At 48.6% G+C, this 13,991-nt stretch overlaps 1 protein-coding gene across 1 annotated transcript; it reads left to right on the top strand.

Annotated features, from left to right (window-relative positions):
• Positions 1-4,540: 4,540 nt before the first annotated feature.
• Positions 4,541-7,811, top strand: KLK14 (kallikrein related peptidase 14). The gene is made up of 5 exons (XM_036746041.1): positions 4,541-4,832; positions 5,548-5,707; positions 6,174-6,427; positions 6,763-6,899; positions 7,149-7,811. Exons 1-5 carry the CDS (start codon positions 4,790-4,792, stop codon positions 7,302-7,304), a joined length of 750 nt encoding a protein of 249 aa, XP_036601936.1. The 5' UTR covers positions 4,541-4,789; the 3' UTR covers positions 7,305-7,811.
• The last annotated feature ends 6,180 nt before the right edge of the window (positions 7,812-13,991 follow it).

Raw genomic sequence — 13,991 nt, forward strand, 5'->3', positions numbered from 1 at the left:
CAGCTTACGTAGCAGTTGGGAGCTAGGCACCTTCCAATTTACAGATAACAAGCCTTGTAGGAGATGGAGTGAGAGAGGTCTCCCTGGCTCCCAGTCAGTCACCATGTCTGGCTGCTTGTTATACTTTCTGTGGGTCTTTTGTGGCCACTGGCTCTCCCTTTTCCTTTTCCAGCACTGTCTCTGTCCTCTGCCTCTCCCTCAGTCTCTGTTTTTTTGCTGCCTCTCTTCCCAGCCTCCCTAGATTAATGGATTTAGCATGGGAGGAGACAATTCCTTTATTTTACGAAGAAACAGTCCCAGGTGGTTAAAGGATTTGCCCATAGCCACAAGGAGAGTAAGAAGCACTTGTGGGCTGGGAGGTGGGGGACTTTCTCACCCTATTGGTTCTAGGTCACTCTCACCCCTAACATCTAAATCTCTAAATCCCCTAAATCTCCGGCAGATCTTTGTTCTGCTGGCTTCAGGTTCTTTCAGATTCGGCTCCCTAGCACCCCAAGCTACTCACCAATTTCCCTTTTTTCGTTTTAGTCTCAATCTCTTGCTGGGCCTGCCAAGCTTCTTTCGTGGCTCACTCTCAGCCCATCTTCCCTAATCCCTTTCTCCAGATCTGGGCCTGGCCCTGGTCCGGTCCCAGCCACCCCCATCCAATTTTGAGCTCCTTAGGTTTCCCATTAGAGTGTAAGCTGCTAGAGGGCAGAGACTATCTTTCTGATTGTATTTGGGTACCCAGCACTTAGCCCAATTGCTGGTCACATGGTGCCAAATAAAAGCTTCTTGATGTGACCATATCCCTTAAGCTCCCATTTCTTTATCTCCCTCTCATTTATCATTTGGTATTCATCAAGGGACAGCTAGATGGTGCCTTGGATAGAGTGCCAAACCTGAATTCAAATCCAACCTTAGACACTTGTTTTGGTGACTCTGGGTAAGTCACTTCCCCCAGTTGGCCTCAGTTTCCTCATCTGTAAAATGAGCTGCAGAAGGAAATAGCAAATCCAAAATCTCTGCCAAGAAAACCCCAGATGGGGTCATGAAGAATCAGACTCAAATGAACAACAATTAACATATGCCCGCTACAGTCAAGGTAGCTTACATTCTGCCAAAAGGTACAGCTCTCGTTAACCTTAATGCTTTCACTCTCAGATTATCTTTAATTTGCCCTATCCACCCATCCACCCATCCACCCATCCACCCATCCATTCATCCATCCATCCATCTGATGTGATTTAGACTGTGGGAACCCCCTTGAACCCCACCGTGAATCTTCCCACTTGATCTGGTTTTTCATGCCCAAATAGCCTAGCCTAGCTTTCCATGGTCTGGTTACCTCGGGATTGCCTTCTGGCTGTTTCCCACCCTTGATCCTGATCAAAATATCTATACCTTAGCTCTCTTATGGTCTGTCATGTCCAGGTAGCCTTCAACCTCCTAGTCACCCCAGTCCCATCAAGATCCTCCTTCGACTCCTCCTCAAGACCACCCCCCCAAAACCCCTCCTCTAGTCACTCCAGACTACTAGACCACCCTCGATCCCTCCCACAATCTTTCTGTATATGTCTTATCTTGCCTCCATGAAGGCGCTCAGATTCAATCGAATCTGGGAAAACGTGTGTCACAAGTGAGATTTCTTACCCATTATGGCAAATCTTTAATAAACTTTGTTTTTCCTTGGCTGAGAAGCCTTGAGTCTAATTCATTCGGCAAGACCCGGCATGTCGGCATTTTGGGGTCTTGAGCACCCCTCAACCCCAAACCTCATCACATCCATCCATCCGTCTGATGAGGGCACAGTCTCTGGGAATCCCTTGAACCCTTGAACTCTCCTTGAATCTTCCCACTTGATCTAGCCTTGGGACTGTGCCCTCATCACGTCCATCCATTCCTTCTCTACTCTCTCATATCTACCTACCTATCATCCATTTCTATCATCTATTAGCATCATTTTACCTGTCTATCATCCATGTCCTGTACACACATGCATATTGTTTGGATATTGTCTCCGCCCTTAGACTGTGAGCTTCTCCAGGGCAGGGACCAGGGTCTTGCTTCTATTGCCAATGCTGAGCACGATGCTGATGAGGTTAAAGAAAAATGATGATGATAGGGAACCATATGTTTTTAGGGGTGCTCGAGACCCCAAAATACCGACATGCCAGGTCCTGCCGAAAGAATTTAACTCAAGCCTTCTCAGCCAAGGAAAAAGACAAAGTTTATTAAGGATTCACTGTATTGGCCAGATCCTCAAGAAGTCACACCATAGGCTAGACTCTTAAGGAATTCTGAGCACTTGTGACGCTAATGCCAGCGGGTAGGATCTATCTGAGCTGACCTAGATTGAATCTGAGCACCTTCATGGAGGCAAGATGAAATCTATATACACAAAGATTGCAGGAGGGATGTAGGGTGGTCCTGGGGTGATGGGAGGAGGGTTTAGGGAGGGTCTTGAGGAGGAATCCAAGGAGGATCCTGATGGGACTGGGGTTACCAGAGGTCAAGATTCCAGGAAACAAGAGAATGGGATTTTGTTAGGATTAAGGGTGGGAAGCAGCTGGATAATAAAGGGCTAGGCCAGGTAGAGATTTGGGCCTAGATAATGAAAGCCTTATGGCTTTAGGCAAAGGCTAGATCTAGTGGAAAGATTCAAGGAGAGTTCTAGGGGGTTCCCAGAGACTGTCCCCTCATCAGTGCCCAGCATACCAGTGAGCACTTAATAAATGCTTGTTGACAGACTAGCTGACCTACTGTCAGACTCTCACTGCCCACTTGCTCCCAAGCTTCCTTTCAGTTCTCACTCCCCCTCCCCCTACATACACCCCAGCCCCATCACCAGCTCCTTCTCTGTGTCATCTCCAGTTAGTTCTCTCCCCAGTTTTTAACCTCATGGGACAACAGTTCACAATGATAAAGCATTTTATAGGTTATCTCCTCTGGGCCTCACAACAACCCAGCTAGTATTTCCTTCATTTCACAAATGATGAAGCAGAAGTTGAAAGTTGTGACTTCCCATGGGTAACTGAAACAAGATTTGAACTCATGTCTCCCTTCAAGTCCCAGACTTTACATTTGCTATGCCTCTTACCTAAAGGCCTGGATCTTTAGATCTTTTAAATCTTCAGTGGTTTTAGAGGCTGTCTTCTCCAACCCCTTCAGTTTACAGATGAGGAAACTGAGACCTGCAGAGGTTAAGTAATGAGGAAACATATTTAAAATCTCTTTTAAAATATAACTAAAAATATGTATATTTTAAAATTTCCCCTAGTGCCTTTTCCAGAAGGTAGAGAAAGAACAAAAAGGTCTTTCTTAGGGAAATGGTTAAGGGCAGCAAAAATTTAACAAAAAGCTTTTATCTAGATAAAGTCTCTTCTGGCAGGTTTGGGGCTGGGACCCAGCTAAGGGTAAGGAGCTTGCTTTCTCATTCATGGTTAAGGTATGGATACCGATGACTAGAAGGAATTCTTTTCAGACGTTAAGGGGAGTGGTCCAGGAAGGACTGAGTGGTGAATATTCTCAAATGCTACCCCCCACTATATTTTAATCATTTCCTTTTTTGTCCTCCTTTCCTTACTGTCTAGGGGCCCAGGGTCTAGTTGGGGGGCATAGGGCTGGGGGGAGGGGACTGTGCCGGTTTGGACTTATGGCTGCCTAGGTATAGAATAACATTAAATGCAACTTTTTTCAAAAACTTGAGTTTCAATGGCATAGTACCATATCAGCGTTAATTCCAATGTCACACAGATCATATAAGTAAACAAGCCTTAATTAAGTGCTTGTGCTGGGGTTGCAAAGAAGGGCAAAATCCAATTCTTGCTTTCAGGGAGCTCACAGTCTAATTTGGGAAGCTACGTGTAAATAATTAAATGCATAAGAGAGTTGTGCAGAAAACACGGAAAGGGGAAGGCACTTTGGGGGAGGGGGGAGAAGGGGAAACAGCATTAACAGCCTCCTGCACAAGGTGGGTCTGGGGTCAGTCTCAAGGACAGCCAGGGGTAATTTGAATCCAGCTAGCTCTTATGCTTCTGAGAGAGTTAGGTGGCCAAGTGTAGTTGGGTGTAGGTATCCAGGTACTGACCTTGGGCAAGTCACTTCACCTTGTTAGCCTCAGTTTCCTCATCTGTAAAATGAGCTAGAGAAGGAAATGGCAAACCACTCCAGTATCTTTGCCAGGAAAACCCCAAGTCGAAGAGTCGCATAGTCAGAGCAACAACCAAAAATTTACAACTCCAGGGACAATGCCACCAAGCTCCAACTCTTCTGGTGTCACCCCTACCCCCAGTGTCTTGGTCCTTTGGAGGTTCTGCCCCTTCCCCCACCACCCAATGTTTCCACCTCACCCCTCACTTTCAGCTCTGGGATGCTGGGATTCCCACCCCCTTCCATTTCTTGGTTTCTGGATTAGAATCCAGAACCGCTGGGCGGGGTGCTCATTAACCCGAGGACTCCACAATAAAAGCATTCTCTGGTCACAGGGGCGGGGGCTGCCTTTACCGGAGATAAAAGCCACCTGGGACTTCTTGGTAAGGAGACTAGAGGAAGAGACCTGCTCACGGACCAGTCCTTCTGTGCCAGACAACCCTTCCCCAGAGACACCTGGCCCCTGGCCTCTTATCTGCTTGTTCTTCCCCCAGCCTCTACAGCCCTCCCTCCAGTGAGGGGCGCCTATGCTGCTCTGTCTGTGTCTCACCCCACCGATCTCTGTATCTGGATTTCTGAGTATAAATGTTTCTGTGAGCCATTTTTTTAGCTGCTTATTGTCAGACCTCCCCTACCCCAAATAGGAAACTCTTCAGAAATGTTCTTCCTGTTCTTAACGCTGCCTCTCCTGTGGGTTGCTGGTAAGTGGTTGGGGTGTACCGGCTGTAGAGGGGAGGCAGTGGTGGAGGGGTGAGGAGACAGGAGTGGTTGGGAAGAGGTGTGTGTGTGGGGCGGGGGGGGGGGGAAGGGAATAAGTGTTTATTAGCTACATTATATATTATACTGTATTGTAAATGATATAATAAGCACCTACTCTTCTAGATGATGTACTAGATGTTTTTTTTAATCAAATATTTCCTCATTTGATCTTTGAAATAATTCTCTGAGGCATCTGGAAAGGTGGGAATGAATAGAACCAGGAAGTGGGGCGGATGATGTCAGTTGGGGGGAGGGGGCAGTATGAGAGGATGATGAGGGATGACAGGAAGACAAAGGAGCTGGTTGGTTTTAGGGGAATGTTGTGGGAGATCCTCTCAATGGGGACCATCAAAGGCCAGTTTTGTGGGAGTCTATGGAACATGGGGTGTGAGTGTGTTGGGTGGGGGGCAGAATGCAAGGCTTTCAAAGATAAGGGGACAAGTCACTTAAACCTCACCAGGCCTCGTTTTCTCCTCTGTAAGATGGGTTCACAAAAGGACTAAGTTAGCTTATCTATAGAAAGCCTTCTTCAAGTCAAAGTTACATTTAGTCATCAGCCATAGTTTCGGGGAAGGACCAGAAGGAGAAGACATTGGGGCTTCCAATGTTTGAGAAGATTGCCTCCAATTCCCTCTCCGGACATTCCTCCATCCCCAGCCAATGCAGATGGGAGTGAGGATAAGATCATTGGTGGTCAGACTTGTATTCCCCACTCCCAGCCCTGGCAGGCTGGGCTGTTCATCAATCAGAATTTCCACTGTGGGGGTGTCCTGCTGTCCAATCGCTGGGTCCTCACTGCAGCTCACTGTAACCACTGGTGAGTACCCCCCCACTGCTAGGTTAGCATCCAGCCTCATGCCCCACCAGCCTAGAAATCAGGCCAGATCCTGACCCATCTCAGCCCGGGCCAGCCCACTGTAGTGCGTCTAAGTCAAACTCAGCCCCAGGCTTGTACCACCAGAAAGATAGAAAAAAGTGTGAACAGAGTGGGAAGAACTCTTGGGCTTGCTTGGGTCAGGAGATGTGTAGTCTGACTCGTGGTTCTTCCCCTTGCTTGCTGCCTATGCCCCCTTCCCTCTCTGGGCCTCAGTTTTCCCATCAGTCAGCTGAGAGGGGTTGGACTGGATCCTCCCTAGGGGCTCTTTGACTTAAGGCTCTCTGTGGATTAGGGGTGAGGGAAGAATGATCAGGCTATATATAGAATGCATGTGGAGGGCTAGTGGGGAGTTGGGATTGGGAAGGATCAAATGGCCTGAAACTGAACAGGCTTACCTTCCTACAAGGAACCTTCGAGTGGTCTTGGGAAAACACAATATCAAACGCCGGGAGTCCTATCAGCAATGGGTCAGGGTGAAACGCCGGATTCCCTACCCCAACTACAACTCCAGGACCACCAACAATGACCTCATGCTACTCTACCTGGAGAGTCCAGTGAGGCTGACCCGCCAAGTTCAACCCATTCAGCTGGCAAAAGACTGTGCCAATCCCGGCACAAGCTGCCTGGTGTCTGGCTGGGGTACTGTGTCCAGTCCTTTTGGTAAGAGCAGTTAGGTCACACTTGGGGGTGGCTCAAATGGCTGGGTGGGTAAGCAGGGACAGAACTAGGACTGGATTCTGAGTGTCTTGCCTGTTTTTGCTTTTTTTTTGAGGGGGGAAGGCAGGGCAATTGGGGTTAAGTGACTTGCCCAAGGTCACAGAGCTACTAAGTGTGTCAAGTGTCTTGAGGCCTGATTTGAATTCAGGTCCTCTTGACTCCATGGCCTGTGCTGTACTCAACTGTGCCACCTAGCTGTCCCCTTCGTCTCTGATTAAAGGGATTGTGTCCTCACCTCAGTTCCTAGGGCTGAGTTGGTCCTCTCTCTCTGGCTATAGCTGTATTTCCCAGCACCCTTCAGTGCCTGAGGATTAGCATCATATCTGAGGAAAGATGCAAAAATATTTACCACAGAGCCATCACTCCCGGCATGGTCTGTGCTGGGCATGAAGAAGGTGGGAAGGACTCTTGCCAGGTGAGCCCCAGGTCATGGGAAAGCACAGAAAGGGGCTGACGGGGGTGCAGGTAGACCCTGGGAGGTCTGTCCCATCTGGGTTCAGAAGTCCATTGGAAGTAGGGAGGTGGACTGGGATAGAAAAAATTCTTCCTGAGGTCTCTAGTCTCTGAAATTGATGTGAGTCTCTTCTCTTTCTCTGTCCCTGTCTCTTGCCCATGTCTCAATTCTTCTTGCTGCTTGCCCTTCTTTCTGCCCTGGTCTCTGTAGGGTGACTCTGGAGGCCCCTTGGTGTGCAATGGGGCCCTGCAGGGCCTGGTGTCATGGGGCATGGAACGCTGCGCCCTGCCCCAGTATCCTGGTGTTTATACCAACCTGTGCCGTTACCGGACCTGGATCCTAAGTGAAATGCAGAAGAATTATTGACAAGCTCCCCTGACAACCCCAGGAAGATTGCCCATTCTAACCCATCCCCAGTCCTGCCCTCAGGGACAGGTGGCCTGAAACTACAGCCCCACAGCCAAGGACAGGACTCAGCTATCCTGACTTCCCAACCATGGACCTCTGGACGACCCAGGTTTCCTTAGACCCATCTCTAGTCTGGATTTGGATGAATGGAAAGGGAATCAAGAGGATTTAGAGATGGAAAGGATTTTAGACCCTGAAAATAGCAGGTCTGGAAAAGAACCTCTAATTTTTACAAATGAGGAAACTGAGGGTAAAAGTAACCTCCTAATGTCACATAGCTAGCGTGTAACAATTCAAGACTAGTGTTCTCTCCCTGATCCTGATGTCTGAAGGTAGATCTATCCTTAACCTCCGAAATACCCTTGCCCCTCATGAATCTACTGCCCTGCTCAGGTATCCAGAGTAATAGGTAACTTAGGTCCCTCTTGGTCACTCCTCCCCCAACAGTCTTAAATTAATAAAATGTATGGGACTTCCTTTGGGACTGCCATGTGCTGGTTTTTCCTATGCAGCTGGGACAGCCTGTGTAAGGGGGAGGGTAAGAAAGAATGGGGGAGAGGGGGAAGGAAACAGGCTGGGAGAAGAGATCCTGGAGGAGTAAAAGACTTGACCAACCATGTGCAGGGAGGACCCCCCCCCCCCCCCCACCATTCCCTGTGTCCCTTTCCCGTGTCCCTGTATCATCCATGCTTTTGTCTTCATGGCCTCACTCCTGCATCACTGTCCCCAGATTGCTCTCATCTTGCTACCCGGTAGATTTTTGGCGTTGTCACCATCTCCATCGTCGGTGTCATTGGCCCCATTACTGAGTCTTACCATGGCTTATGTGTTGCTGTCCCCACTTTCTCTTGGCCTTCCCCTCACTGATCCTAGTTCCTGCTGACCTTATCACTGTCACTACAACCCCAGACACCCCATAGTAGGGTCCCCATCACTATGCCTCCCCATCCTTAATATCCTGAATACTGCCGATCCTTTGTTCCCCTGACTTGGTGGGCCCCTCCCCATGGCACTGCCCCTGGAACCTTCATGCTTAGATAAGAAGCTACATCTTCATTTCTGCTTCAGGTCCCCCTCATTTTCTTAGAATCTACGCTGGGACAGGTGGTGAGGAGAAGGTATTTTCCCCCTGAAGACGTTTCCCTCTAACTCTGCATCTCAGTTCTTGGTCTCTTTCTCCATTGCAGTATCTCTGATTCCTGCATGTAGGTTTCTGAGTTTCCGTCCCTTCTGGGCCTAGGTGTATGTCTCCTCGTGGCTGCCATGACGATGCTGGCACATGGAGAAAGGCTCCAGATCCCAGCTCTGGTCCTAGCTGCCTGGGCATTCAAAGTCACAGGCATATAGGGCCCTTCCAACTCCGAAACCTGAGCTCCCTGTCTGCCTCTCCAGGATTCTTGTGGGCCCCAGGGCCTAGGAGTAGGCAGACAGCAACACCCCCTACCGACCAGCCCTTCCGGTTGGGCCCAGACAATGGCCCCTAATTAGCGAGGAAATTAAAGAGGCGTCATTAACCCCTGGGAGACAGTGAATGGGAAAGTCCTGGGGCTTGCTGAACTGCTTTCTGGCTCAGGCCGAGGACCAGGCTCCCAGAAGTTCTGGCTCTGCTTCTCCTTGTGCTCTCTGACTTCATCTCTCTTTGTAGTGTTAGTGGTGCATTTCATTACTTTGACTTTAGCCCTACCTCTCGTCTGTCAGTCAGTTAGCATTAAGCACTCATCAGGTGCCAGGCAGCATACTAGGCTCGGGATGCAAAGTAAGGCAAAAACAGCCCCTCCTCAAGGAACTTACAGTCTAATGGAGATAGCGTGCAAACAACTATGTATTTATTTAAAAAAAACAAAACTAAACTAACTCTTCTTGACCCTATTTGGGGTTTTCTTGGCAGAGGTACTGGAGTGGTTTGCCATTTCCTTCTCCAGCTCATTTTACAGATGAGGAAACTGAGGCAAATAGTGAAGTGACTCACTCAAGGCCACACAGCTAGTAATTGTCTGAGGCTGAGTCTTCCTGATTCCAGGACCAGTGCTCTATGCACTATGGTGCCACCCAGCTAGCTGTCCATGGAGGCTGCATTTGAGGTAATTCACAGAGGCAAGGCACTGGCTTTGAGGAACATCAGGAAAGGTGGGATCTTAGGGAGAGCTTCCCAGGCTTGGGACAGTTAGGGAAAATGCCCAGAGACGAGATGCAGGAGGCTTGTGTGGCTGGATCCAGTCCATGGGGCAGAGTGAGGGGCATATGAAGGCTTTGAATGCCAAACAGAGGGTATTGTACTGATCCTGGAGGTCATAGTTGCTCTGGGGTTTATTGAGTAGGGGGTGTCACTTTGTGCTTTAGGAAAATCACTTTGGCAGCTGAAGGGAGGATGGATGGGAGAGGGCAGAGACCCCCTCCCAGCAGCTACTGCACAAGGGAGGCAATGAGAGCCTGCACTAAGGGTCCTTGTTTGACCTTGGTTCTAGAAGAGGACCATGATGTCAGGAAGGTGATGCCATGACAAGTGAGTGAATTGGACCTGAGTGAGGGAGGGCTGTGCAAAGTCAACCTCACTCTCTCTTCTGGAGCCATCTGTGTTCAGTGGCCAGATATCAGGACAATTGTCTATGGCCTTGGATGCAGTGGGAGACCTTGGTCATTTTAAGCCAAGTTCTTTCCCAGGTCTCAGTGGCTGGGTCCCTGGAGGGACCCATCTCCATCACTCCATTCTACTATCTCCATTTTTCATCACACTCCAATAGAATGGAAGGTCCTTGAGGACAGGAACTATTTTTTTTTATCTCTGTAGTCTCAGCACCAGGCCTTGTGCCTCTGGTCATTAATAAATGAATTAGTGGTCATGCTTTGAATCCCTCCCTTCCACTCAGCAAATATTTAATATACACAAGAGGCCACTAGGTTAGAGATCAGGATCTGGAGGCTGTGGTCCAGCCCCAGACACTTTTAAGCTGTGTGACTTCGGGGAAGTCACTTAAGCGCTGCTTGCCTCAGTTTCCTTCTCTGTACAAAAGATGAAAAAAAATATGACACAGTCTCTGCTCTCAAGGAGTTTATAATCCATACATAGGATGGGGAAAGGGGGAAGACAAAGCTTTGGAGAAAATGGGGATGTGGGGGAGGTATTCAGGAAGGCAGTGGTGCCTGAGCTGCACTTTGAGGGAAGAGGAAGATATCAACTGACAGAACAGGAGGAGATATTTTCCAATCAATTGGGTGCCTAGTAAACGCCCGGCACTACCAAGAGCTGGAGTCATCAAGTCCAAAGTGAACCATCCCTGACCTCAAGGAGCTTTTGTTCTAATTGGGGAGTTGGTGTGAATATATATTTGTGGATACTGGTAAGCATTTATTAAGCACCTACTATGAGCCAGGCGCTGTACTCAATGCTTTACAAATATGTCATTTGATTCTCACAAAAACCCTGGGAGGTAGATGCTGTCATCTCCATTTTACAGCTGTGGAAACTGAGGCAGAAAGAAGTTAAGTAACTTACCCAAGATCACACAGGATTGGACAACTTTGGGCAGCTCTGCCTCCCAACCGATTCATGAGCAAGTCAAGACAGCACCCTCATGATGGCATTGGACCTCTTTGACGATGAAAGATGGACAGCAGCAATAGCTAGGAAGTATCTGATGCTGGATTTGAACTCAGCTCTTCCTGACTCCAGTACAAGATAGTTGGAGGGGAAGCACTAGCAGCTGGGGATGGCCATAAGAATGTGGGATGATAACAGAGTAAAGAAGTCATCTGATTTGGTTAGCGGCTCAGTAAAGGAAAGAGCAGTGTACAGAGCCTTTCTCCCATTGGTGACTTCTTCCTGGAGTCTCCACTTTGGGGAAGGACCCCAGAGCAGCCATTCTTCATTCTCAGGACTTAGGTACTAAGTTCTGCAGAGGTACCTCTCCCACCCCTCCTTCTGGGGTCCCCTTTTTATGTGTTGTCCTTCTCATTGGAATGTAAGCTCCTTGAGGGCGGGGGCTGCTTTTTTTTGCCTGTATTTTTATTTCTAGCATTTAGCACAGTGTCTGGCACATAGCAAGCACTTGCTGACTCACTTCTGACAAGTCTGGAGTGGCAGGTTGGAGCCAGACTGAATGCCAGGCTGAAAGGGTTTTTATTTTATCTCAGAACAATAGAGAGACGCTGGAGTATTTTGCTCTGGGGAATGACATGGTCCTTAAATCCCCCATACTGAACCTTCCTTTTACCCTGATTTTCAAGTGCCCTGATCCTTAGTCTTATATATCCACCCCATCCTAGACTAAACACTGCTACATACTAATCACAGCCAAGGATTAAACCTTTTCTTACATACAGTTGGATAGGAGTAGATGTGACTTAATTGGTCTGGGAAACTCCTGACTACCTTCTCTACAACTTCCAAGAGTGGTGAGAATTTAATGACTTGCCCACAGGCCTTGGCAGTATGTGTCAAAGGTAGGATCTGAACCCAAGTCTTCCTGTTTTCCAGGCCAGTTCCATCTAACATACCACACTAAGCCCTGCAGAGTCCTATACATTCGGTAAATGGACTCGAAGTGTAGCCGGCCACCATTTCTTCCCACTAGGGGGCGCCAAGTTCACGTATGACCCACACAAACTCTGGTCCAACGTCCTGAGCTAAATTCTTGAATCCCAGAGCTGGAAGGTTCCTGAGAGGGCATCTTATCCAACTTATCCCTGAACAGGAATCCTTTCCACAACTTTCTTAACTCAACTCCATTCAAAGCCTCACCCTAAACCATTATCACTAACCCCAAGTCCCTTTTTAGCCCTAAACTCATTCCCAAAGATCTTCCCATTCCTGACTTTTCATAAGCTATGCCCAATCAAGCATTTAAAAGATTACACTTGGCAGGTTTTCCTAGCCCATAGTCACCTTTGTTCTTACCCACTTCAAGTGGACACTGGAATACCAAGAATGTCCTTGGGGAGGAGAAAGACTAGATTGTAAACACATGGAGAAAGCAGCTGATATGCCAGGGGGGGAGGGCAAAAGAGAGGTGATGGAGGGCATGGGAAGGGAGGAGGAGGAAGCTGGAAAGGGTAGGGTAGAGGGAAGAAGGAAGAGGCGGTGGTTTTAGGGAAGAGTGGGTGGCTCTGGGGAAAAGGGATGGGTGGAGTTTGGAGTTCAAGTGTGGAGGTGGATGGGGTAGGATTAGGGTTAGGTAGGGCTGAGGTCAGGGCTCAGGTTAAGGGCAGCACCAGGGGTGGGAGAGGGACAGAGTGACAATGGAGTGTGGGATTATGTTGGTGGGGTTGCTTGGGGTTGGAGAAAAGGTTAGAATTAGGATAAGTGAGTTGGGATAAATTGAAGGTTGGATTAGTTTCTGTTTGGAGTCGATATTAGATTTGCAGTTAAATTTTGAGTTGATACTGTAGTTAGGGTCAGTGATGGGTATGAAGCTTAACTTAGACATAGAATTGAGATCCATATGTGATCTGGGTTACTTTGGGCTGTGTATGGGGTTGTGAATTGGAATTAGGGATGAGTCTGAGATTGGGGGATGGAGTGGGAGAGGATTGGTCATGGAGCTAGGTATTGAGTTGGAATTGAGAATAGTAATGAGGATGGGTTTGGGTTTGGAATTAGGAAAGAAAATGGGAATGGAGATGGAGTTGGGAATTGAAACAGGATTCGAGGATGGGTTGGTGTTTGTGATGGGAAAGGGGATATGAGTATGGGGTTAGGAGTACGGATGTGGGTGGAGTGGGGATATGTAGTGGGTTCCCTATTCTCCAAATTTCCCCCCTAGGTCAGAGTATCCTGGGGTTCACCCAGCCCAAGGGGCCCTCAGGCTGAGGCAGGGCTCAGAACTGGATCTCAGCAAGTCTGGGAAACTCCACCCCCTGGGGTGCCCAGCCCATCCTGGGGGCCCTAGATGGGGCTGTCAATATGGGGATTAGTGAGGGGGTGGAGGGAGAGGACAAGGATAAGGAAGAAGTTGCAAGCTCATGAGGGAGGGAAGTCATGGGTTAAAAGCTTCAGGACAAGGTGTCCCTCAAAGGAGACTGGAGCTGGAAGGAGAACGAGGGGTCCCTAAGGTATTGGGGGCTATGAGGGGCCTTGGGAGGGGGAGAAGAGAGGAGAGGGAAAGGAGAGGAGAGGGGAGAGAAGAAAGAGGCAAAGAAGAGGAAAAGAAGAGAGAGAAGGAAAGAGGAGAAAGGAAGAGAGAAGAGGACAATAACAAGAGACCAGTAAAGGGGGAGGAGGGAAAGGAGAGAAGATAGGAAGGCAGGATCTAGGGCAAGAGAAGAGTGGAAAGGAGAGAAGAGGAGAGGAAGAAATTGGAGGAATAGGAAGTTGTTTTGAGAGAGTGAAGAGGACCTGAGGAAGTAGAGGTAACAAATAGGAGAGAGGAAACAAGGGAGGAGAAGGCAAAGTGGAGTAAAAAGAGAGACAATGGGGTGGGGTGGGGGTACTGAGAAAGTGACTCAGCCTGGTCTTGGGAGGGATAAGGAGAGGATGGATAGGATACAGCCCTCTGAGACAGGCAGGGTATGAATTTCTTAGAACTGGGGAGGGAAAGGAGTTGGGAGGACTGGCAGGGGGGTGGGGGGAGATCCAAAAAGATATGGCTGGATAGAGGTGGAGCAGGGCCTCTGGGGTGGCTTCCCACTCTAATACTCTAGGAGGAGGAG

This window comes from Trichosurus vulpecula, chromosome 2, assembly GCF_011100635.1.
Source record: "Trichosurus vulpecula isolate mTriVul1 chromosome 2, mTriVul1.pri, whole genome shotgun sequence".
Lineage (NCBI taxonomy): Eukaryota > Metazoa > Chordata > Mammalia > Diprotodontia > Phalangeridae > Trichosurus > Trichosurus vulpecula.

Coding starts and splice junctions, on each gene's coding strand:
- KLK14 (XM_036746041.1), top strand. CDS start 4,790: ATGTTCTTCCTGTTCTTAACGCTGCCTCTCCTGTGGGTTGCTG. Junction 5,708..6,173: donor GCAGCTCACTGTAACCACTG/GTGAGTACCCCC, acceptor CCTTCCTACAAG/GAACCTTCGAGTGGTCTTGG. Junction 6,900..7,148: donor GTGGGAAGGACTCTTGCCAG/GTGAGCCCCAGG, acceptor TGGTCTCTGTAG/GGTGACTCTGGAGGCCCCTT.